Here is a 26,242-nt window from a genome sequence, read left to right as displayed (position 1 = left end):
GGGTCCCGCTTCACATCCTACTAAACCCCATGGAAGATTAGCTGGTTCGCCTAAATATGGGCTATATCCAGCCATCTTCTCAGATGGGAATTGAATCAAATAAGTCACTGGAAATGTCTTCCTACAATGTCGCCGACATAGGTCGTGTGAGTGACATGCGACACACTATTGTGTGGCTATTCATCTCACCCATGCACCGATAGTGAGAATAAGTACTGTAGATTAAGTTGCAGGTTCGAACACCAAGGAATATTTCCCTGCGGCATTGTATCTTCTGCCTAACTTTATCTATTTACATTTATTTAACTATATCTGTACTTAAGTGCAACTCACTCAGAATATCAATGCGACCATGTTTAGCGATCACGCCGGCAACAACGGAAGCGATGCTGTCGTCGTTGGTGATGTCGAGTTCTTCAATGAACGCCGTCGAGTCTACAGCGTCACCGAGAGCGTTCACCAGATCGCCTTTCTCGCTCATTGAAATGACAGTCGCGATGACGAGGAATCTCTTCTTAGAATCCTTGGCAAGCCTCTCCGCCACGGCCAGTCCTATCCCGGACGATCCACCCGTCAGGAGTACTATTTGTGGGGACATGTTGGCTGCCTTGACGAAATCCTGCTGGTGTATCAATCAGAGTATTTTCTTTCATAAAAAAAGTTGTAAAAACAATAAACAAACAGCAAATCAACCACAAAACTCAAACCTTCCTCTCAACTATAACATGACATCGAAAATATTTCGATATTCAGTTGGACATTTCTTTGTAGGCCCTACTGAGGCATGCGAATAGGTAGTAGCTTCTTATTGGTAAAGCATGCAGACAGTTTCAGACTATAGACGTAACAGGGTGCTTACATTCTCCGGGTGTGAATGTGAGCTTTTTATTTCAATATTTTAGATCTAATTCTATATGTTATACATTATACACTAACCCGTAACCCTGGTGCAGAACCGCTTCACAACATTTACCTGACACACTTAAGTTGAGGCTGGTACACTTACCTGAAGTGTATACTGATGTAGGCCTACCGTTTACGCAAAACAGAAGAGTAAATCAGGTATTAAATAGCACCAGAAGCACCAAGTACATTTTTTTTTTCTACAGCTTCAATGTTGCAGCGTCACAAAAACACATAAACGCGCGCAAACATGGGCGGTATAATAGGAGTAAACACGGTCTTCGGTCTCCAGTGGCGCAAAGTCAATGTTGCTACTATGTTACTACCATGTAGCTCTTATAGAGCCACTGGCGTAGCCAGGGGGGGGGGGGGGGCGATGGGGGCGATCGCCCCCCCTAAGATTTGGACCAGGGATTTGGGAGGCGGAAAAAAAATGCGTGTATACTGTATGCATGCACATGAAGCGGGTCTCCTTTGCAACCTTTCATCAAATAAGATATTTTTTTTGAATATTTCACTCAAAGTGTGCACCAGATCGTTGAATTTCAATTCAAAATATGCAAAATCTCTCGTGCTTGGGAGGGGGATACCCCCTCCCAAACCCTCCCCCTCTGTGCCTCTTTCCCCAGCTTAGTACACTTTTTAGATTTACAAAAAAAAATTATGAATAATTCTGAGTGCACAAGACTTATCACTTATATTCCGAAAACTCAAGGTTCCCTCATTGTATAAGGGGAATTTCCCTTTTTAATCGACCCTTTCCTCCCTCAGTCCCCCCCTCCCCCAATCATTTTTTTTGTGTGTGTGTGTGTGTGATTTTTCCCAAATGTTGATTCCATCAAATATGCGTAGACGAGATATCTCAATTTCAACCTTAAAAAGGCAAAAGCTCCAAGGGTGGGGAAGGGTGGGGATAACACTCGCCCACGCCTTCTCACATGAAGCGGGTCTCCTTTGCAACCTTTCATCAAATAAGATATTTTTTTTGAATATTTCACTCAAAGTGTGCACCAGATCGTTGAATTTCAATTCAAAATATGCAAAATCTCTCGTGCTTGGGAGGGGGATACCCCCTCCCAAACCCTCCCCCTCTGTGCCTCTTTCCCCAGCTTAGTACACTTTTTAGATTTACAAAAAAAAAATTATGAATAATTCTGAGTGCACAAGACTTATCACTTATATTCCGAAAACTCAAGGTTCCCTCATTGTATAAGGGGAATTTCCCCTTTTAATCGACCCTTTCCTCCCTCAGTCCCCCCCCTCCCCCAATCATGTTTTTTTGTGTGTGTGTGTGTGTGATTTTTCCCAAATGTTGATTCCATCAAATATGCGTAGACGAGATATCTCAATTTCAACCTTAAAAAGGCAAAAGCTCCAAGGGTGGGGATAACACTCGCCCACGCCTTCTCCCTGCTCGCCCGCCCCTCCCCCCCCCCCTTCCGCCATGCATAGAAGTAGACTGTGGCTATACCCAGATTGCTTTATTTCAATTCTAAAAACGCAAAAGCTCCGCGAGCGGGAGGATTCCCCCTTCCCCTAAGCTCTACCTCACTAGACTTTCTACATACACACAGATGGTGCACATTCGGAATAAGAGCTAAATCCCGTGATTTTATCACTTCGATGAAAAAGTATTGCACCAAAAATTTGCAACAGATCGCTGAATTTCAGGTGTGAAAACGCAAAATCACCTTCGTGTGGGAGGGGATATGCCCCTATCTACACCCTCGTGTGCATGCTTTTTCTGTTTGACTGCTGAACAGACAGTGTTCAAGATATTCAGTGTAAGAATTAATACAAGACGATTATTTAAATGATACCATTTTATAGGCAAATTGTTCAATAAAAATCTACACTAAAATATACTGCAACTTTAAACAAGTGGGACTGTTTCAACTCGTTAAAACACGCAAAAACATGCATCAAATTGCACCATTTGCAACATCAAAATGCAAAAAGTTCTCATCGTGGGAGGGGGGACACCCCCTCCCACACCCTCTCCTCCCCCTTCGCTCTCTCCGCTCTCTCGGGTTCAGTCGCGTTCACGATATTCAGTGAAAAGAATTAATACAAGAAGCGTATTTAAATGATAGCATTTTATAAGCAAATTGCTCAATGATAATCTACATCAAAATATACTGCTACCTTAAACAAGTGGGACTGTTTCACGTTGATATAACGCGCAAAAACATGCATCAAATCGCACCATTTGCAACATCAAAATGCAAAAAGTTCTCACCGTGGGAGGGGGGACACCCCCTCCCCTCCCCCCTCGCTCGCTCCGCTCGCCCGGGTTCAGTCGTGTTCATGATATTCAGTGAAAAGAATTAATACAAGAAGTGTATTTAAATTATACCATTATATAGGCAAATTGTTCAATGATAATCTACATCAAAATATACTGCTACCTTAAACAAGTGGGACTGTTTCACGTCGATAAAACGCGCAAAAACATGCATCAAATTGCACCATTTGCAACATCAAAATGCAAAAAGTTCTTACCGTGGGAGGGGGACACCCCCTCCCACACCCTCCCCTCCCCCTCGCTCGCTCCGCTCGCTCGGGTTCAGTCGCGTTCATGATATTCAGTGAAAAGAAGTAATACAAGAAGTGTATTTTAATTGTACCATATTATAGGCAAATTGTTCAATGATAATCTACATCAAAATATACTGCAACCTTAAACAAGTGGGACTGTTTCAACTCGTTAAAACACGCAAAAACATGCATCAAATTGCACCATTTGCAGCATCAAAATGCAAAAAGTTCTCACCGTGGGAGGGGGACACCCCCCTCCCACACCCTCCCCTCCCCCTTCACTCGCTCCGCTCGCTTGGGTTCAGTCGCGTTCATGATATTCAGTGAAAAGAATCAATACAAGAAGTGTATTTAACTTAAACCATTTTATAGGCAAATTGTTCAATAATAATCTACATTAAAATAAACTGCTACCTTAAACAAGTGGGACTGTTTGACGTCGATAGAACGCGCAAAAACATGCATCAAATTGCACCATTTGCAACATCAAAATGCAAAAAGTTCTTACTGTGGGAGGGGGGACACCCCCTCCCACACCCTCCCCTCCCCCTTCGCTCGCTCCGCTCTCTCGGGTTCAGTCGCGTTCATGATATTCAGTGAAAAGAATTAATACAAGAAGCATATTTAAATGATAGTATTTTATGGGCAAATTGTTCAATGATAATCTACATCAAAATATACTGCTACCTTAAACAAGTGGGACTGTTTCACGTCGATAAAACGCGCAAAAACATGCATCAAATGGCACCATTTGCAGCATCAAAATGCAAAAAGTTCTCACCGTGGGAGGGGGGACACCCCCTCCCACACCCTCCCCTCTAACTTCGCTCGCTCCGCTCTCTCGGGTTCAGTCGCGTTCATGATATTCAGTGAAAAGAATTAATACAAGAAGTATATTTAAATGATAGCATTTTATAGGCAAACTGTTCAATGATAATCTACATCAAAATATACTGCTACCTTAAACAAGTGGGACTGTTTCACGTCGATAAAACGCGCAAAAACATGCATCAAATTGCACCATTTACAACATCAAAATGAAAAAAAGTTCTTACCGTGGGAGGGGGGACACCCCCCTCCCACACCCTCCCCCCCCCCCCTCGGTCGCTCCGCTCGCTCGGCCTCGGTCGCTCCGCTCGCTCGGCCTCGGTCGCTTCGCTCCCTCGCAGACTAACCGCCCCCCCTAAGATGAAATCCTGGCTACGCCGTTGTATAGAGCAGGCCCCTCGGATAGGGAATGTCTAGGGTGCTGTGCAGCACCCCTGACTTTTCGGAGAACATTGTAGTGCAGAAGCACCACGGAAAATCATGATTTCCGTGAGAAAGCACCATCAACAGTATCATAAATGATTCTCTAATGACCCTGTGTTCACCACGCACCGTATATATGAAAAATGCAGCCTCTGGAGATATCTGTTACTTTGGTGAAAATCTGGATGGCAGCTCCCCCAACCCTAGGAATATAGAAATCCCACTTTTTCTTGAGATTTGGATATTATACATTTTCAAGTAATGTAGCCAGTAAATTAGAATATCACACTGAATCTCGTTTGTAAATTGTTTACTTTTTGTGCTTGCTAATATCACATTCATATTTTCATTCTAGTTAAGAATACATGTCACCCCTCATTCACTGCCCTGTGTTTTGTGCAAGTATAATTTAAGGTACATGTACACGTATAATGCGCCACGCAACCATATGGACCTGAAGATGCACACACAGAACAACATCAGATAGATACCACGGTTTAGCCATTCGCATTTTCCCTGATATTTTTTTTTTAATTTCTCTCACTGTTTGTTTAAATCGAAAATGTTCTAATATTCCAACAAAGTGTGCACAAGAGCTTCGAACTGTAATTTCAGAACTGCAACAGCTTCCTCGTGGAGAAATGGGATATGCCCCGACACACCTTGGTCCACCTTAATAGACTTGACACACAGTTCAGATTCACGTGTTGTGCAATATATATATATATATATATATATATATATATATATATATATATATATATGTACAAGAGGCGACAACTACCACGATTTAGCCAACTTACATTTTCTCTGAATTTGAGTTTGAACAATACATGGCGACATTCAACAAGTCGCTTTGTGCAGACTGTGAGCGTGTAACGTAGAGTAGTATGATACTGATAAGTTTTTGTGCTTTAACCAAGGAGGTTCGAGAAATGGAGTCACAAAAGCCCTTTTTACACGTGCGTTTCTTAACCCCGGACTTTCTCTGACCCAGGACTATCGTTAGTCCCGTACCAATTTTTTCAGCTTTTTACACTCGCCAATTAGTCCCGTACTATCTCTTGTCCGGGGCTAAGGAGAAAACTGACCTTTTTACACTCGTATTTCTTAGCCCCGGACTTTCCAAACCACATGAATATTCATGATTACGCTGTGTATACTGTACACGTACACGCACGCACCGGCAGCACTTGATTACCTCGTTTCTGATTGGTCAGTGAGGGTCGGACTTCGTCTCCGTCGCTTAGCCCAGGATGATTTTTTCGTTCTGTTTACACTCACTTGCTTGGCACCGCAATTGTGGTGCTAACCCTGCTATTTTGCAGGGCCAGAAGCCCTTTTTACACTTGTGTTTCTTAACCCCGGACTTTCTCTGACCCAGGACTATCGTTAGTCCCGTACCAATTTTTTCAGCTTTTTACACTCGCCAATTAGTCCCGTACTATCTCTTGTCCGGGGCTAAGGAGAAAACTGACCTTTTTACACTCGTATTTCTTAGCCCCGGACTTTCCAAACCACATGAATATTCATGATTACGCTGTGTACTGTACACGTACACGCACGCACCGGCAGCACTTGATTACCTCGTTTCTGATTGGTCAGTGAGGGTCGGACTTCGTCTCTGTCGCTTAGCCCAGGATGATTTTTTCGTTCTGTTTACACTCACTTGCTTGGCACCGCAATTGCGGTGCTAACCCTGCTATTTTGCAGGGCCAGATAGTCCACTTTGGCAAAAACGAGTGTAAACAGTAAGTGGGCTAAGGATAGTCCCGTACCAACGGTGGGGCTAAGGCCCCCCCCCCCCTTAGCCCCACCGTTGGTACGGGACTAAGCAAAAATTTACAAGTGTAAAAAGCCCTTTATTCGCTTTGATCCCATGCTCGAAGCCGCCACTCAAAAATATTTGAAGTATGTGTCAAACTAGATCTGCCCCTCAGATGCGAAGACAATTGACTGGTGTCTCATTGCATAATCACCAGCCACTTTCCAAGGACACGTCTTTGTGATGGTAATTACTTTTCGCTATCCCTGCTTACAACCGATGAGCGGTAGACAATGGTAAAGGCATGGGGGTGCGCGAATAGAAATTGCTCAAATATTGCTGAAATAGATATCAAAATTACTCGATTGTACGTGTCTGTACGCTAATCTGACATATTAATTTATAGAGAACTATACTTGAAGATGGTACCATATTAGTTTCATTTGGCGGAAATAGGGAGAAAAGTGATAAAACCGGTTTTCCATGAGGGTAAAATTTCAAACACTTTCACAAAATACAGCTCAGATTTACACTTTTGCACATATTTTCGAACAGAATTGACTTTTGTTTTGTATGCTTTATCATTAGGTGAAATTTCATTGCATTTGATATATAAACGAGCAGCATATACCCGATATTATGTTAGCGTTAAAAATGAATCTTCAGATTGCTCAGAAAGATGGCGGCTTCATGCATCGAACATCAAAGGCAAAAATGCACCTGTGGAATTCTTTTGTCCATCCATAGAAAACTGACAGCTGATTGAATAGTTATATAGTCAGTTGTAACTCCATCTCTCGAACCTCCTTGCTTTAACGGCGCAAAACTCGATGCCGTTGACGTTATTTGCATCAATTAATCATTGTGCACGCCATCGAACAGGTGTTATCATTTTCTAACGTAATTTCTAACTGTTGTGTGTGTACTTGTGTGTGAGCTAATTTTATTTTGTTGCCTGGTCTAAACGTGCATGTCTAGTCGACTGCGCTCTTACCGCAAGCTCATCTTATATATTCCTTTCTATCCATTACACGACTTGCACATTTTGTTTTCATGTCAAATCCAGTATCACATAATTGCAGTTGTTTTAATGAAAAGAATTGTTATCTATGTGATATTGGATTTGAAAACAAAATGTAGAAATTGTGTAATGAATAGAATTGCATTAAAGGAAAAGTGAAAGCAGCAACATTAGTATACCACATCAGTGAAAGTTTGAGGAAAATCGGACAATCGTTGCAAAAGTTAAGAATTTTTAAAGTTTTGGTGTTGGAACCGCTGGAATAGGAGACTACTAGAGATTATGATGTCATGTGTGGACAACAATATAAAGAAAATATACAGGAAATTCCACAAAAAAAAAATTTTTTTTTCATGAAAATTACACATTCTATCAACTTGATACTGACATATGTTAAGGCTAGCAATTATTCCCCCTGCTTTCTGAAAACGGTTAGTCAAGTGCTCTTTCGTTATGCTAGAAAAGTGAACTCTTGTGGAATTCCCTGTATGTTTTCTTTATATTGTTGTCCAATCATGACATCATAACCTCTAGTAGTCTCCTCATCCAGCGGTTCCAACACCAAAACTTTAAAAATTCATAACTTTTGCATCGATTGTCCAATTTTCCTCAAACTTTTGCTGATGTGTTCTACTAATGTTGCTGCTTTCACTCAATCCACATTTCTCTTTGGGTTTTGGTTTCCTTTAAATACATGCACGATGTTGGGGTGCATTGACAAGTTGTACAGCGTTGTTTTAATGTCAGTTAGCAAATAAACCTCATTAATTCTTGACCAACGATGACCTATACTGTGAGCGTTGAATTGTCAGATCCATGGTTACTGATTACACACGTAAACACGCACGCAAACACACACACACACACATATGTACATTCACTATATCTGTCATCTATTGCCATAATAATTGCAGTTAACTCTGTCTTTGCCAATGAGTCATATATGATGTGCACAAATTTCATAATTATACAAACCTGTGGATAGGTAATCAATGTGCCACACATGGGGTTAAAGGTCCTGTTTACGTTTGGGAGCAGCGATTTTTAAAATGTTCAAGATATCACATTTGATGCATATGTGTAGGTCACTTGTATAAGAAAACATCCTACCATATAACATTTTTGTAATAAAGCCTGAAATATAAGGAGATATCACTATTTTTCCCAATAAACCATAACTGTAGACGGTTTAGTCTGGAAACATTTTTGTTATAACTATTGTTCACATTTTCTTTTTTTAAACAATACTTAACATCGCTCATACTGATTCAAATTTTTAGATTGGTTGTTTATATCCCTAACTCACATTTTAGAACTATTTCGAAGCACTAATGCTGGGTTTTTGTGTCATCTGTAAATGGTAAATTATGCCTTTGATTGCTACAGGCCATGCAGTATTGCCACGCGATAGCTGTGTAGTCAAAGAAGTGTTCTGAATATCACCTTTATTATCACAAGGATAGAAAATATAGCCTTGAGCGGTAATCACAACACAACACGCCCAATCTTATTAGCTCTCGGAAGCTATTTATTGCAGTTTATAATGTACATACATCTTAGTTCCTCAGACCGAACATAGACAGGGACTTGTAAACCAAAGGTCCGAGAGACCGAAGATTTTTTTTCGAATTTCCCAGAAATATATTTATTTCAATTCGTGATAAAAAACACCACATGACAGGCAGTAAAAAAAAAACAAAGAAAAAATTTAAGGATCTATAGTGAGCATCATTAGTAGTCTACCTTCAAGCTTCCAAACGCACATAAAGACACACACATCTTGATATACACTCACAATTTTCCCCCGTTATTTCTATTTTTTTTTACCCCGTGTGATATATACGTGAAATTTACACAATCACTTTGAGTGTGTTAACAGAATGAATAAAACAATATTTTATGTAAAAAAAAATGTGTTATGTTTTTGTTCGAAAGTACAAATCAACTAAATACGACAAAAATAACTGGAAATACTTTGCATCAATTTAATACATAATTACTTGTTTACCTGCGTGATGGATTATATAATTATACATCAAAGAGAATGATATTTTTTATCTTTACGGAATCTATAATCTAAAAATGAAAGAAACAAAGACCATCCATACCAACACGTTATCCCCGCAGATACGAATGTTCGCTAAATACTTTTTTTTTAAATCTCGTTGCCTTATAATCTACGAAGACCCATTGGGGACATGGGTTAAAATAAGTGCCGCCGCTATCTCGTACGTACGACTTATAAGTCGTATGTACGAGTTATTAGGTCATACGTACGAGTTACGTGCGACTTATTATCTCGTACGTACGACTTATTACTCATACACGTGTACCACATTGATCTTATACACACAAGTACAGAGATCAATCTAGACGATCATTCCGAAGTCTCCATCGCAGCTATGTACTGCTCAGCAGTTGGATCGCGGAAGAAATCTAGCCCTGCCCATCTAGCGCTGAAGACTGGATGGCGTAGTGGGGGTTTGGGATCTTCTACGATCTTCATGAACGTTGCAACTACGTCTTCCATCGGCACTGTGCTGCCTTCACCCCCGAGTACTTCCAACTTTTTGGCCGCCTTCGCTTGGTCAATCTCGCTGCCGGATTCGCCCGTTCGTACTTTCTGGAAACTTTGGATGACTCCGTCCAAGAGAGGTGTTCGTACACCCACTGGTTCGATCACACACGGCCTGTAGTCAAAAAATGATAGTTCATTGACTTCCAATGGAATTTCCGGGATTAACGACTCAAATGCTATTATTTAAGATGACAACTATAATTATTGGAGGCTTTTAGGACTGTGTAAAAGATGTGATTGTATTAGTTAGTATTGGTAGTTTGAATTTGATTAAATGTTTGGGAAAAGAAGATTTCCTCCACACAATTCCATCCCAAGATTTTATAATATTTCACCTTGTCATGATTTAATCTCTGTGTCTCCATTCTCATGATGATGACACTATTTGTCTACATATATTCATTTTTCAAGCATAGTGAAAATCATTTGCATCGTCAACTATAAAAGGAAATTGATAAAATGGCACTGACCATTAGATCTAAAGGATAATACAAGTTCCAAAACAGTGCTAAGCGATGAACAAGAATCGGTCTACGAGTCATTCATCTGTGATCATCTTTCTTTAATGAGCTTTGACATTTATTTTTCTGCCGACAATTTTATCCCTCTTATCATCTCTTTCTTTCAAATAACAAAGACATTCATAACATTCAAGTAATCTCTGTCTATCGTCAGCTGAGAAGTAGAAGGGTGCTATTCATAAAATGCATGAAATGGTAAGTTAATTTCATCTGAATTGGGTAGGTTTGTGGGCATTGTTCTAGGTTTATGAGCATTGTTCCAAAATATCGGGAGAAATAGAGCCATTGTGGTTTTAAGTTTGGACATTTTACAGAAAATGAAAATGATTTAAAATTGGTACAACAATGTACAGGAGATCAAGCTTTACAACGTGATACCAATAACTCAATATCCCCAAAATTGGGGTAGCGCCCTTTTGGTTCTAGCAGATAACATCTGTTTCCACTCACCAAATATTGTAGGCTCTCGCTACAAGAGCGAATGACTCAAAGAATCCTTCTACAGCAAACTTGGAAGCAGCATAAATCTCTCCATGCATGCCCCCTGAAATGAAAAAGAATCGTGGATTTGTCAAGTTCGTCTAGGTCCGGTAAAAATCTTACTTCTTACCCCTGACACTTTTACCTTTGACATTTTTACCTCTGACATTTTTACCTCTGACGTTTCAACTTCTGATATTTTTACCTCCAGTATTTTTACCTCTAAAACCTTTCCCTGAGACATTATTTCTGTCATTTTTATCCCCAACATTTGTACCTCTGACATTTTTACCTATGACATTTTTTTTTAAACCCCAGCATTTCTACCTTTGATATTTTTACCTCTGGCATTCTTGTTTTGGGCATCTTTACCCCTGTTATATTCATCCCTTTGACATTATCTCTGAAATTTTATCCCCAACACCCTTTTTTATTTATCTGTGACATTTTTTAGCTCTTACGTTTTTACCCCTAACATTTTTGCTTTAGGAATGCCTCTGACATAATCCCTGTGACATTATCTCAGTGATTTTAATCCCCGACATTTCTACCTCTGACATATTTTATCTCAGACATTTTTATCTGTGATAATTTCACCTCTGACTTTATTATCTCTGACATTTTTCGTCCCTCTGACATGATCTCAAAAATGTTTCATCCCTGATGTCTCTACCTCTGACATTTTTTTTTTTTTACCTTGGAAAATTTTAGCGGGCATCAAGGGAAAGGAGAGGTGCTCACCATTTCCACCTATAAATGCTTTGTTTCTTGATCCTTAAAAAAAAAGCATGCTAAAGTGTATAGCATTTGTAGCGCAAGCCTAAATGCGCTTATACAGAGGTTTAAGAATAACAATTGAAAGGCAAAACTCAAACCACAAATCCATCATGTTCGGAATAGCGTGACAGACAAGTTCATAACATCTGACGTTTTCTATAATCATGCGCAATAGGTAATAGAACATAATCAACATAATGCACTGTGTAGACTGTTTAAACAGTTCAATTTTAAGTGAAAAAGAACGGACAAATACATCCTTTATCCTCCAATCGAAGTAGGTAGTTTATGCCAGTTGGTTTTCTTACTTTTTTGCTTGGTGAACTATTCAATTTCTTGACCATCACACTATCTAAAAAAAAAGAAGAAAATTTGTAGCAAAGACAACGACAACACTGTCATTGATGCCTTATCAACGACACAGAATATGATACAGAGCAATATAATATACATTACATCAAGTCATGTTCTAAGTTATGTCAGTATCCTATAATTTCATTTTCGCCCTAAGACAATCTCATCTAATATAATGTATCATCTTCCTTTGTAAATGTTTGTATATTCTTGTGTCCTTGTCTCTGTCTTGTATTGTAACACTGTAGGTCAGCTGTATTATTTTTCCTTGTACTGACCTGCCTATTATTCAGATGGTAACGTAGGAATACATGTTCACATGCTTTCATAACCTATGCAGAAACAAAATGTAGTATATATTATATTAGGAGTTACAAAAACATTTCCCACATTTGATCCTTAATAGTTCAAAAACTATATATCAGAACACTGTATTTGGTATAAGTAATAGCTGAATAGTGTACAATTTAGTTGAAGGTGATTTGAATATGAAAGTATGAATCAGTTTCATTAAATCCATGATTAACTTTAAAGATAAGTTCCAGATTTTGGTCAAATTTGAGGGTGCAGGTCAGGAGACCGACACCTACGAGTCAAACTGATTACAGCCCACGGGTCTACAACCTCACGAGTCATACAGACCATTTGTTCGACACTAAGTTGAGAAGGGCCACGAGACCGACACATTAATCCCCGTGTTGTATCTGTCAAACTCGTGGGCTGTTTTTACGTATTATCGAACTCATGGGCTTAATTTGCCTAGTGTCAAACTCATGGGCTGTGTAACTCATGGACCTGTTTTCAATGTCGAACTCGTGGGCTGCAATGACTCATGGGTGTCGGTCTAGTGGGATGACCTCAAATTTGAACCCTCTGTACAGATTTGAACTTTACACAGGAACCAATGATGTGTTTGTGTGAATGTGTATTTACAATGACTCAGAACAATAGACCAGTTCGTAATTCCGCTTTGCGCATGAGCAGAAAAAGGTCATTTGTACCAACAGGCATTTTGGTTTGTAAATTCATTGAGATAAGCATCTGTGATGCAATGATTATTCATGTGATCCTTATCTAAATGGTGCTTGCCAGCACATCCACCAGACAGCAAGAATGGTATTTCATAATATAAAAGAAAATAGGCTGTTATTGCATTCAATACGAAACAATGAAATGGATGCCTGCTAAATTGACAACTGATGGAGTATTCTGATCACCTGATCAAAACGCAAGTTCATTCTTTGTTTGAACATGAATTCCATAAATTGCTACGCCGGGCAAGCTTATGCATTATGCCGCTCTCAAAACGAGTGAGGTGCCTAACCAACTGAGAAAAAAGAAAGGTCATTTGTACCAATGTGTACATGAGCTAATTACGAACTGGCTTTCTGCTGACTAAGCTTCAGGTCTCTTGCTTCAAGGCACATGAATGCTTTATAAATAATTCATTTATATGGATTGCCCTGGGCACTGCTAGCCTTAATTCATGGTAAAGGGTAAAAATGCACATGATTAAAAGCACACGTTTTCATGTGCTTGCATGCACTACATTTCAGGATGAATAAAGACTAGCTGTGTTAAAGGAATTTCTCATGAATATGTAATAGAGCATTCAAACCTTGGCCATTTTTCTGGACCATCGTCTAGTTGTTAACCACACACTCCCATACAAACCAATTGACACCCGTGCAAAGTTAAAGTTTTGTACAGATGGTTGAAAATAGAGCAGAATCTGAACCGTAACTTACAAATAAATCTTAAATTTAATGAAACAGATTTATGCTTTCATTTTTAACTTACCTTCAACAAAATTGTACACACTATTCAGCCATTGCTCATATCAATGTCAGTGTTATCTGATGTATAGTTTTTGAGCTATTAAGGATCAAAAGTGGGAAATGTTTTTTGTAACACCTAGTATATATTTCATTCATTCATTTGTTTTTTTCCATCTCCAACAGAACTTGTAAATACATCTTTTTTTTTCACATGAAACACAAGAACATATATGTGTCAATACTGCAAAATATGATAAATGATATTTATGGATAAACAAAATAGGGCGAAAGAAAAAACATTCCGAAGTTTGGAAAATGCAGGAGATGGGGAGGAATGCTGAAGAAGCTATGCTTGTAGGGTGCATTCCCCCCAAACATAGTAAAACAAATATACTATCATTACATCATTGAACTTCTAGTTTGTACACGAAATTAAATTTTGTAAATCTTGTAAATCAAATTTACACGTTTTTCAAAATAAATTTCACAAACTACGAATAAAAAACACAAATGAATAGCACAAACTATATTATATATGAGTGTGTGTGTGTGTGCGTGGGTACGCCCGCATGTTTGTATATTGCATAAATGTTTTCATGGAAAAATAGATGTAATCAGTTGCACGGTGAATAAGTGAAGCATTTATCGTTTAGAAGTATACCAACCATGCACGCCGTATACGCTCGTAACCGAAATGATTTTCCCCGCCATCTGACGCTTCATGTGTGGCAGCACCGACTGGGTGAGTCGAATGGTTCCAATTGTATTGACGTTAAAAGCGAGGTCTACTTGCTCCCGTGAAATCTGATCAACCACGCCGAATACTTGAACACCAGCAATATTCACTGGGAGAAATAGAAAACAACAACATCAAGAAAAAAGCAAAAACTATCACAGAGAAAAAAAATCAACAACTTAAAAAAATATCACTGATTAACAAGCTCTGAAGTCTTCACGATTATTAGGAAAAAAAATATCATAATTTACAGCATTTATATGTCGCCTCATATCTGTTTTAAAAGGGCCATTGATATAAAAATTGTTATGATGGTAATAATGATTATCTTCAACCTTTTTGTTCCTATAGCAACTGAGTGACAAATTGCCACTCATCGAAGTACATAAACATCAAGTATCCAGTGTTTAAATTATAGACATAAAGTTCTCGTTTCTGTAAGGTTATAATATTTGCATGAATTATCTACTAGATTTTGTCACCGGAACCCCAGAAAGACACATTGGACCTAAGGTAGACATTTTTTTTTCCTATTTAGGAGGATAAGAAAGCGTCTATGACGGATAATCTCTTCTCTACGTGACTTATAAGGTCAAATCTATCAGATCTCTTTGTGGGTCATTAAAGTACTTTATACGCGTGTGCCCTCTCGCAACAATTCCACGACCGTAATTTATATTTTGAGACTGATACACTATGACAATATCAATGTATTCTCTCTGAGTTTTACCCGTTCTGTAATGTCCGCAAGTGTAGCAAATATAGCAAATTTATTTTGATGTATCTGGTCATCAATCATTCAACTATCAAATTCATCTTCCACAAACTTTGGAGGTATGATATGGATGCCCGCTACCACTACAAACAAGTGCATAGAAAGCAGCCGATACGTGAGTCGACCCTCATTTCCATCCCAACCCAAACTTTCAGAAAACTCAGAAAAACTCAGAATACTCTCAACTTTGAAATTACACAGAATGTTCTGTGATCGCCAGTATCTCTCGTATAGGACATAAAATGAAGGTCCCGTGCATGATGCGTAAGAAAGTGATAACCCATGCGCGTGAAAGATTCCGCTTCATTCATTCATTGTAAAGAGCAAGGTGCATAACCCGGATGAAGAGGTCCCGCCTCACACCCGACTGGATCCCACGGAAGAGCAGCTGTACTTCCGCTGAATATAGACATCTTCTCAGATGGGAAATTAATCAAAGAACTTACCAGAAGTCCGAGCCCAACACAAGATTTGTACCTGCGACACATTCTTATGCAGCAAAGATTCTCAACCATGCGCCGATTGTGAAAATTAGTCCTGTAGGTTTAGGTGCAGGTTCAAATGCAAAGGAAGAAATTATTCCCCCGCCTTCATTACATTCTGTCTAATATTTCTCACATCTATCTTCCCATGTCGGTACTTAACAAGTGCAACTTACTCAGAATATCAATGCGACCATGTTTAGAGATCACGCCTTCAACAACGGAAGCGATGCTGTCGTCGTTGGTGATATCTAGTTCTTCAATGAACGCCGTCGAGTCGAGAGCGTCACCGAGAGCGTTCACCAGATCGCCTTTCTCGCTCATTGAAATGACAGTCGCTATGACGAGGAATCTCTTCTCAGAATCCTTGGCAAGCCGCTCCGCCACGGCCAGTCCCATCCCGGATGATCCACCCGTCAGGAGTACGATTTGCGGGGACATCTTAGCTGCCTTGACGAAACCTGCTGGTGTATCAGTCAGAATATTTATTTCATAGAAGAGTTGTTTAAAAACAAACAAACAAACAAACACACAAACAAACAAACAGCAAAAACGAACTCAGAACCATAGCCTATACCTCTCAAATGTAATAATATCACAGAAGAAATATATCGATATTCATTCGGACAATAAGTTGTGCATCAGAGGCATGTGATCATGTAGTATAGCTTGATATTTGGTAAAGCAGTTTAACTATGAAACGACCTAAAAGACGGCAAACAACAGCTTTTATTTTCATTCTTTTGGATCTAATTTGATGCGTTATATAGCACTAACCCGTAACCCCTTTGAAGGACCTTATAACAGCATTACCCTGACACTTTAAATACTTAAGGTGAGGCTGGCACACTTACCTAACGTATCTACTGACGTGGTGTTCTCGAAAATAGTTTCGAGAAGAATAAGTCAGGTGTGATAGCACCAGTAGCACCCAATGCAATCGTCGCAGCTCTAACATAGCAGTGCCACGACTAGAGCACACTATAAGTGTATTATAAAAGCGCAAACATGGACGATATTTGTCACATTCATCGGAGTATAATACGGTCTTCGGTCTCCAGTGACGCAGAATGTCAATGTTGCTATTATGTTTGCCGACAGCTTCTATAGAGCAGGCCCCTCGGAGAAGGGGTGCTGGGGGTGCAGTGCAACACCCGACCTACTTCGAATGGTGCGGAAGCACCCAGCGCGGAAATCATGATTTCCGTGAGAAAGCACCACCAACTATTGTAAGTAGGGTACATAAATGATACTGTATACTATATGACCCTAAATTTTATGTGTTCATCACGCACCGTAGGGATATTGCAGTCTCTGGAAATATGTGTCGTTTTGGAGAAGATCTGGATGACAGTTATCCCAACCCTAGGCATATTAAAATCCCCGTTTTCTTTACATTATTTTATTGTACATATTGTTTGTTATTGCAATTCAAATGATTAGCAAACTAATCATTTTACTTTTTTTCAACTTAATTTTGTCAAGTATTGCACCCAAAGTATGTAACAGATCTTCCTCTAAAAAGTCTAAAACCGGACAATCGGGCGAGAAAATGAGTTCGAAAACCTCGAATGCATAAACTCCAGAGGGTAGATCGTGTGTTGACAATGTTTTTCATTCGTCTTTCCCCCTCTTTATCTAAAACTATCTCCTTTTCATTTGAATGAATGAATGAATGAGTGAGTGAATAAATGAATGAATGAACAAATGAATGAATGAATGAATGAATGAATGAATAACTGAATAGTATAAACATACGGGCGATAGTTTGGGAATCGACATCAACATAGGAGTTGGGTGATAACCCGGAAGTGCAAACGCGTCCCGAAAATTACAGAGAAGAAGATGATCCTGTTATTATACCAGCGAATCCCCGAGTGAAATGTATGTATAGGTTGGAACATGTATGTCCCAACTACTCTTTGGTCGTAACATTTGCAACAAATGAGTAGGTTGTCAGATAAAGATCGCACACTGCAAAATATTTCATGTTAATACAATTGCTTGAAGATTACTCATGAGCAAATCTGTGCAGATTCAACTTGTAGTCATTCAATTCGCTTTTATTTCTTATCTACAAGAGAATAAGTAACTCGACAGAGATGGGTTTTAGGAGGCGTAGATATCGTTATCTTCAAGGGATCGATAATTTTGGCTGAGATCTAACTTCAGGTTTCTAACATTTTTGGCGAGATAATTGAAAACTGCCTATGAAATTTGAGAGAGCATGTAATTCCAGGAGGTATTCAGGTTTTGTTGTTGTTGTTGTTGTTGTTGTTGTTGTTGTTGTTGTTGAAAACTGGTTTTCAAACGGCTAATATATGAAAATAGAACGATTCTAATAAAAAGGCGGGACCCACGTTTATTACGATCGCTTCGATTTCCTTTTTGGATGCCTCAGCTATTCCAAAACCGATTTTCATCAAAACTTTGAATTCATCTTACAATGAAGAAACCTCTTACGAAATATTACAAAGCATACCATTTTTGTTTGAAAAATGAAGAAACAAAAATGGTTTGCTTTGTAATATTTCGTAAGTGGTTTCTTCTGAAATAAAAGTCAAATATTCTTCTCCACCAATACTATACCATCCCTTTATGTAGGCCCTACTAATAGTTGTGTGACGAGTTGTGGCAACATCTCTCCTTGTTTACATAAAATACTGGTTGTTCATGCCACCTCATGTGTCCACTTCCCAGACTGTATTCATAGCATGCATGCAGTCTGCCTATCACGGACGTTGATGGCGTCTGAATTACACAAAATCATTTACTAGCACATTATCGATCCTTCTTTTTCGGAGAGTGAGAAATTGGAGTAGTGTCGCCATCATCATTTCGGCGCGATGGGTGTGGCGTACATGCATGTATGCGTGTATTAATTTCGGGAATGCGGATTGTTAAAATTGGCCAATATCTGGACCAATGCGACCCATGAGAATCACACTACAATGTATATACTTAAAGGCAACAAATGAATATACATATTTGGATTTGACTTGTATTTATTTAATTTCTCAATATTTACATTCTCTGAGCACAGTAAATACAATATCAAACATTCATCACCGCTTCCACACATAATCATACGACTAGACATTTTGATGTAAAACATTATAGAGTTTTATTCATGATACAATATTCATATACATGTAATCTCTATCAAACACACATGATCTGCTGCCGTAAAAAAAAAATAACCCAGGTTCACGCGTAGCACTTGCCGGAAAAAGAAATTATTATCAAAAATATTATAATTCAAATTTTCGTTGCTTGAGATCAATTAAAAATACTGACGCCTGATGATGTATACCGATTACACAGAAAGGATGAATGACATCCCAGAAAACAGACCTTCACTGAAAACTACGATTTCGAAGCACCTGCATTTCTGGTAAAATGATTCACGTGAAAAGATACCTTAAATTCTTATAAGAGTGTAAGTTGACATTGCTAAACACTAAAATATGTGACATTGTATACTACAAATCCGGCATTGTATTATGAATATAAAGTTTTACCCTTATGCATTGTTGAAATTGTTATCAATTATTTTGCAAACAATGACAACAAAGAATGAAGTAAAGGCAGACTAGTCTTTAATACACACAAGACCCTCTTGGAGTCCATTGATAGTTGCATGCCAGTATGTTGTAAATGGCATCCTCCTTTGCCCCATTCCCAGTCCTCTCCCTGTCCCTTCCCTGACCTTTGACCTCCTCTTCATTCTTTCCACACAAAGAGACTTGCTTTGTTTCTGTTCTGTGTCTTCGTTTACCAGCTGTTTACGTGCGTAGGATTTGTTTTATGTTATCTGTTTGTTTCCCAAGCAATATGTTTTATCGCTTCGTTTGATTATTACTACATCATTTACGGTTACAGTTCGTTATTCCGAAGGTTCTTTAGTCCGAACGTTCGTTATTCCGAAGATTCGTTATTCCGAAAATAACACAAAGCTCGTTATTCCGAAGGTTCGTTACGGACCGTATTTCATAGTCTGATCGACGAACCTTCGGTATAACGAACCCTATTTTATTTTCGGATAAACGAGCCTTCGGAATAACAAAGCCTATTTCATTTTCTTATTAACGAACCTTCGGAAAAACGAGCTTTGTTTCATTTTCGGATTAACGAAAATCTAGGTATAGGGAATTTGTGTGTTTCGGATTAACGAACCTTCGGAAAAACGAACAGCACCCTCATTTACTACTCACGAGGAGACTGCATTCTAAAGCTAGGCTTTGTAGCAGTCCCCTCCATTTCCGACTTTTTCTTTGTTAAAATTCAGAGTTTGCCCATGCATCTCTTTACCTAAAAGACACCATTGTAAAAAAAAAAATGGCGTGTATTCAAATCTCATTTGAAGATGCATAAGTCACTTTGTACTTTACTTTGTTTATATGCAAATTTCATATTGAATACTTTGGTCGGAAATGAAGTGAAATAGCTTTAGTCCATGGGGCAAGACCCGAAAAATGGGTTATTGGTACTACCTGACGTGGCAAAACCTTTTTGGTGTCATTTTGTTTGTCGGGCATAGATATGCTTATCAAGCTATGATAGCATTTCCAAATGAGTAGCTTAGTCATAATAAATGAATTTTTAACCAATTTGGTCTCGTTTTTACATCCCAATACTTCTGAATCGAAACTAACCGCTATACAAAGAAGAGCACGGTCTTCTGTATGTCCACAGGTGTTCTGTCGTAAACGCGGCGCGCTTAGTCTTTATTCAAGGCAGTGAAGGGAATATCCAAAGGGTTATGTCGCATGCATTGGTGTAATATCACCGTGGCAGAGTTCCCATCCTCACGGACCACCCCACCCCTCCTATCCTCTGATACCCCACTTCCCTGATCAAGCTATTAGGTAAAGCTAGCGCAAATCAAAGGGATATTAAATCCCATTCATTAGACCATAGATTGGAGTATCATTTTTTTTTCCATTAGTATAGCTGTGCCCATTTCACGATTTTGACTTCCCTATCCGTTACATAGATGCTTGAATTCAATTCCATTCAGCTTGATTAGGAGATTCTAGCCACAATTATCCCTCAAAATGATTATTTTGTAATGTTCCAGGGACTCTCAAGAAACAGCTAGAGCGCGCGCGAGGGACGGCGCTCGTCTCGCACGCACGCACGCACTGTACGCGAAAATCCAGATAGCTGCTAGCCGCTAGCATGCACTTTGTCTCGTCCCCCAGCTCCCTCCCCGGCCCCGTAGTTGGCCGCTGATGGCCCGTCTTACCCGCTGCTACGCTGAGCTGCGTCGCTCCAACAGCAGAGCTCATTAGTCGAGTGCATGCATGCATGCAGAAGAGTATGCGTGGTAACAACTAACGTACACTGTACGTACGTGTACGTACCAGTGCAGTGCGTGCTAGTACTGTTGACTGTACGTTGGTACACAACGTCATATCACTACTCCGAATTCGTGGCCTCGCCGGTTACTAGTATTTGTGTACGTGCATAATTCAGCGTGTTTGCAAGCTGTGAATGGCACTCGGTCTCTGAAAACGAGAATTTGGACCGTCACTACACTTTCAGTGTGTAATACACTTGACGTTTCTGCCGGAGATAAGATTGGTTGAATTGAGCGTTTACGCCAAGAGCTGCACCTTGCAAACCATATCCATCTGGTTCGAGAGGCTTCACTCAGCGAGCAGACTCGTAACACCGTCGGGGAAACCATGGGTACGTTTATAGGGCATGCCGCACCGGGCGCTTTTTTCATCGTATTCTCCATCTGGTGGATGATCCAGTACGCTTACACCCGTGTTGCCCTGGATAATGGGCGGCAACGTCCTCGCTCGCGAATTTTGTTCATCCTCCACCGCCTACCTGTCGAAGGGACGTTCATAGTGCTTTGTGCCATTGGGGGTTTCATTGGTGAAATGATGTATCCCGCTCCAAAATGGACTCTTATTGGCAGCGATGGGAACTGGAAACACCCAAATGAATGGCAGCACTGCACAATGTACACCTACTTTGGAATATATGGAGCAGTAAACATCATGGCTCGCACTTGCATACCCGCTGCGGCACCGTTTGAGAAAGTTTTTGGTGCTCTGGCCTTCGCAATTGAAGGGATGCTGTTCTTTTTCCACACCCATGGACGGGAAGAGCTTGACGTCCAACTCCACTTTCTCCTTGTCATCGCCATCTTTGCCTGCTTCTTGACAACGGCAGCCGAGGTGTGGCGCAAAGAGGATCGCCTGCTACCACTCTTCCGCTTCGTCTTCACCATGCTCCAGGGGACGTGGTTTTGGCACGTTGGAATTGTTCTCTACTGGCCCCCTTCAGGAGAGCCGTGGGACCAGGATTCCCATCTCAACCTCATGTTCACCACCGTCATGTTCACATGGCATCTTCTCATTGACATGCTGGTTCTCCTCTTCGTTTATGGATCTACATCACTCATCCTCAGAGTTTGTGGGCTTTCCTCTGTGCGCTATTCCCAGATGAACAATGGTCCAGAGGAGATGGAGGTGAAGTTGCTAGGCAACAACAAGGATGCAGGAAATCACTTATTGGCAGGCAGCGATTCAGAATGAGGTGATGACCAGTGCCTACATTTTTTAATGTCGTTGTGAGGTACGACCAGGTCATCTTATTAATAGTATTGCTTTTGCATATTGCACATGGGACTGCCGTATGCTGTTGGTTTAATATGAATATATTTTGCAGTACTTGTCACAGAATTGCGTGGAGAAAATATGCTTGGTGATGAGTAAGTTGTACTTCTTTGTGACCCATGTCCTTTTGTTAATCATATGTGTGAAGATATTTAATGGCAATATGATTTTATGAAGAGAAATTATTCTCAGAGAATATGTGTTTAGACAACTTGGCATGTACATGTATGCTCATTGTGCTAAGGGCCACATGAAAGCTTTCACAAGTTCACACACACCTCAGTCACTTATCTTCAGTAGCTAAGAACCTAAGTTTACCAAAAGTACAAGAACTTCGCTGTGTACATGGTCAAGTACACGTGTTGTATGTGTGCCTTCTCAAGGCCAGGCCACTTATTGTGTCACAGGGGAATATCAGTTAAACAAAATATAATGAACCATTAAAAAATATTTTTTTTTTCATGAGCTTGTTTTGATGATTGATATTGTTCCAAGTAGTTTCAGTGATGGTAAACAGCAGTTTGTTATTCTTACAGCATGATGACCATCTGGCTAGACTTAGATATACTTTGTATGTCATTTTGGCAAAGAATCTACATCATGATGCAATATGATTCTTAATCTGAAACCGAACCAAATGTAATGTTTCATAGCCAGTAAGACAGTATTTTTAACTCCACCGTAGTCGTGCAGATGGCACCACACAAAATTCCCAAATGGAAATAATTTCTTGTGTGTGTGTGTTTTCTGTATGCCCCTTCAACCTTGCTTTTGGTTTTACTGTGTGTGTGACTATCTGACTTTCACTATGTACAGTGTGCTAAGGATTGCGCATTCATCCTGCATTCACAAGCATGGTGTCCTGCTTAGACTAACACTTGTATTAGAGCATGTAGGGCCTACATGTACATCTGTACTTTATAGCCAACTGTTGCTTTCCTCCTACATTCAATGTGGCTGCAATCTCTATTCTATTTTTAGGGCTTATACTTTGATTAGATTTTTTTAACATGAAATATTAAACATTTAGTTTGTATTTTTCTGAGTTTCTTATTCCATGACAGTTGATGGAAAAAAACCAAAGCATAGATACCAGTGCAAATGCAGGAGTTGTGTTGATGCGCAGGAACAAGCACTCCCAAGAACTAACTGTGAACAAGAACAGTAGATTATCACAGAGTAAAAATAAAAAACAAACAAACAAACAAATGTTAAGTGAGGCACTCATTGCCCACAGCGACAGAAACCTCATTTTTGTGATTAAAAGTGAGCCTGACTCACATATACATGTTATTTTGGAAGCATTATAAAATTGCCTTTTCCACAAGACAGCACAAGAGTTTGGATGATCATAAAACATGGCGAGGTCAACAACAAAGTAATTAAAACCAAAATGATTGTGAGGGAAGTAAAATGTATTAAAGATGATGTGTGATTGGGATATTTATCCTCACATATTTAGACATTGAGCAACTTGAACATCAGTCAAAGATGTTTTTCACATTGATGTAGTACTCACTTGCAATTGCTAATTCTGTATCTAGAGATAGCCAGATTGGGAGAACTGCTGAAAGTGCAATGTCACATAGCTTTCTCTTGCATTTTTCCAATTAATCGCAACAACAGGAGCAATAGCCTTCAGGATGATGACTTGTGCTGTACGATAGTTGTAGTGGCTGCTGTCGTTGGTTTCTACAAATATATCCGTATGCTACATGACTTTCATGATTTACATAGCCTACATGTACCATACATTTTTATTTTTTTTTAATGTTCCTGTACACAACTTACCAACATTGTACACTTCTTACGGAAGTTTTTCGTGTTTTGCATTTGTGGGTTGTTTGATTTTCTTGTTATGCAATGTGAACTTTTGAAACATGGTGCAGGGGCAGTGCAGAAGGCTGTATCAGTTGTTTTATTCAAGATATAGGGCACATACAGTATTTATGTCAGGGTTGATTGAGGTTTGATCAGAAACTTGTAATGGTTGGCAGTAATGTCCCCTCCATTATGTGTTGATCTCTCAACATAGTTGTAGAAGTATGGATATTTATAGCACCATGCCTCGGGGAAGCAAAGCTTAAAACTTGGCTTATTGACATGGCAGTGGGTATTTCATATTTATCTGCAAGCAATTCATAATCTTCTGCACAGACATTAAAAAGAAATGCTGTTGATTAACTCACTGAACATATTTTTGTGGCAAGATTTACGTAAGATTCTATCTTACTTTAAAGGAACTGTTTCTCATGAATATGTATTGCACTTGCACAACCCAGGAACTGTCAGAAGATGCTACCTTTGAATGGGTGTGGCTCATCGTCTTCATGTTGTGTTCATTTTCCTCCCTGCTCAGCAGTAGGATGGGTTTCCTGATTTGTGGCTATTTTGCTGGGACACTGGTTTGTAATGCCATGATACATGTACCTGTCTCTTGTAAGGCAAGAAGCACTGCTGAATACAGACAGGAAAGCAGACTGTCAAATCACACCCAATACTTTAGGCCACACATCTGTGCTCTGGAGCTGGTGTAAATTACTGTAAATTAATTCTATCCCTCAACACAATTGCCTCAATAGAGCATGATAACTGTTAGTATGACTTGTAGACACAAGCTACATGCATGGAGTGATTTGTGGTGCATTTTTGTAATGTGTACAATGTATGTTTAAATGCTGAATGGCAGTGTACGTGCAGTCCAAAGGCCCCTCTTATATTATACTAGTAAGTGCTTGAGTGACATAGCATCCCCAGTCGATAATTGGTCTGTTTCATAGTACACCCACAATGCCTGGCACGGCTCAAACAAAACTCCACAGATGGTGCCATATCACCGGCATGATTTGCATAGCAGCTGATGATAATCACACAAACCCTGCTTGGAATCCTGCAAACAAAATGCGACACAGGTTTTCAATGTGTGCTTGTTTGTTCCTATGATGAAGAGTCATTTTTTTTTTTTTTTTTTTGAGGGGGGAGGGGGGGGGGGGGGGGGGAAGGCGTTGTCTCTCTAGTTTTTCTCTCCCTATCTTTTTCTCCCTCTCTATCCTCATTCTTTCGCTTGTCTTTCAGTTTCGTAGCCATGCACACTATAAACTGCTTTTATGTAGTAATGCCATTGCGTCAGTCAGTTTTATGGATTTAGCTTCTCTTTTGAGTTGCCTTTATTTCTGTCACTCTTTTCAATGAAGGAAGTGCATATTAAACTCACCACGGTCCTTTTCAAAGTAGAACTATCGATAACATGTGAAGAGGGCAATGACTATGTGGTGAGGTTAAGTTTGTTTGGCTTCAGTAATGTATGTATTCTCTGATCTGCTTTGAATAGATTGATGATGTGTACAATGTGTTTTGCAGCTTCAAGAATTATTAGCCATTGGCACTTTATACCTGATACAAAATCTACAGATCTTGGTCTGTTTATCTTGGGTTGTACTGGAATGCAGTATCAGAGCGAAGATGTGCTTGTTAACATGCTTTGCTTGTAGTTTGCTATTAACAGAGGCTTATCACCTCTGGCATTTAAGCCTTGCATCAGCGGGGGCCATTACTTCGAAGTAGAATTCAGGACCGCCCAGCTGGGCTAACTTCATCCCAATTTATCCCCGACACATCGGAGCAATTGTCTGTTGCCACGGTCACCAA

The 26,242-nt window shown here is 39.7% G+C and overlaps 3 protein-coding genes across 4 annotated transcripts in view; 1 reads left to right on the top strand and 2 right to left on the bottom strand.

Annotated features, from left to right (window-relative positions):
- Positions 1–1,050, bottom strand: part of LOC139717834 (retinol dehydrogenase 8-like) — a 9,013-nt gene extending 7,963 nt beyond the window's left edge. Inside the window, exons 1-2 of one of the 2 annotated variants that reach the window (XM_071629331.1) lie at positions 1,007–1,050; positions 334–622 (exon numbers count right to left, since the gene is read on the bottom strand). In XM_071629331.1, the coding sequence (XP_071485432.1) occupies positions 334–598 (265 nt within the window). In that variant the 5' untranslated portion in view covers positions 599–622; positions 1,007–1,050. Of the gene's footprint in view, positions 1–333; positions 623–973 lie in introns of both variants that reach the window. The other variant, XM_071629330.1, reaches the window with a different exon arrangement.
- Positions 1,051–9,855: 8,805 nt separating this feature from the next.
- LOC139717810 (retinol dehydrogenase 8-like) lies at positions 9,856–17,388 on the bottom strand. The gene is made up of 5 exons (XM_071629308.1): positions 16,814–17,388; positions 16,136–16,423; positions 14,632–14,811; positions 11,028–11,121; positions 9,856–10,168 (listed from the first exon to the last, which is right to left on the bottom strand). The coding sequence occupies exons 2-5, from the start codon at positions 16,398–16,400 to the stop codon at positions 9,856–9,858; spliced, it is 852 nt and encodes a 283-aa protein (XP_071485409.1). The 5' UTR covers positions 16,401–16,423; positions 16,814–17,388.
- A 4,100-nt stretch (positions 17,389–21,488) lies between these two features.
- On the top strand, positions 21,489–25,574 carry LOC139717844 (transmembrane protein 45B-like). Its single transcript, XM_071629338.1, has one exon. It carries the CDS (start codon positions 21,650–21,652, stop codon positions 22,511–22,513), a length of 864 nt encoding a protein of 287 aa, XP_071485439.1. The 5' UTR covers positions 21,489–21,649; the 3' UTR covers positions 22,514–25,574.
- The last annotated feature ends 668 nt before the right edge of the window (positions 25,575–26,242 follow it).

The sequence above is a fragment of the Diadema antillarum genome, unplaced genomic scaffold (assembly GCF_040938485.1).
Source record: "Diadema antillarum isolate AM-2024a unplaced genomic scaffold, OU_Dant_1.0 scf00000083, whole genome shotgun sequence".
NCBI lineage: Eukaryota > Metazoa > Echinodermata > Echinoidea > Diadematoida > Diadematidae > Diadema > Diadema antillarum.
This window is presented reverse-complemented; position numbering and strand designations above follow the sequence as displayed.

Excerpts from the sequence above, each read along its gene's own strand:
- LOC139717810 (XM_071629308.1), bottom strand. The coding sequence starts at position 16,400 with ATGTCCCCGCAAATCGTACTCCTGACGGGTGGATCATCCGGGATGGGA. Across the intron at positions 11,122-14,631 it reads GAGCGTATACGGCGTGCATG|GGGGCATGCATGGAGAGATT; the intron begins GTTGGTATACTT and ends TTTTCATTTCAG. Across the intron at positions 10,169-11,027 it reads GCGAGAGCCTACAATATTTG|GCCGTGTGTGATCGAACCAG; the intron begins GTGAGTGGAAAC and ends TTTTGACTACAG.
- LOC139717844 (XM_071629338.1), top strand. The coding sequence starts at position 21,650 with ATGGGTACGTTTATAGGGCATGCCGCACCGGGCGCTTTTTTCATCGTA.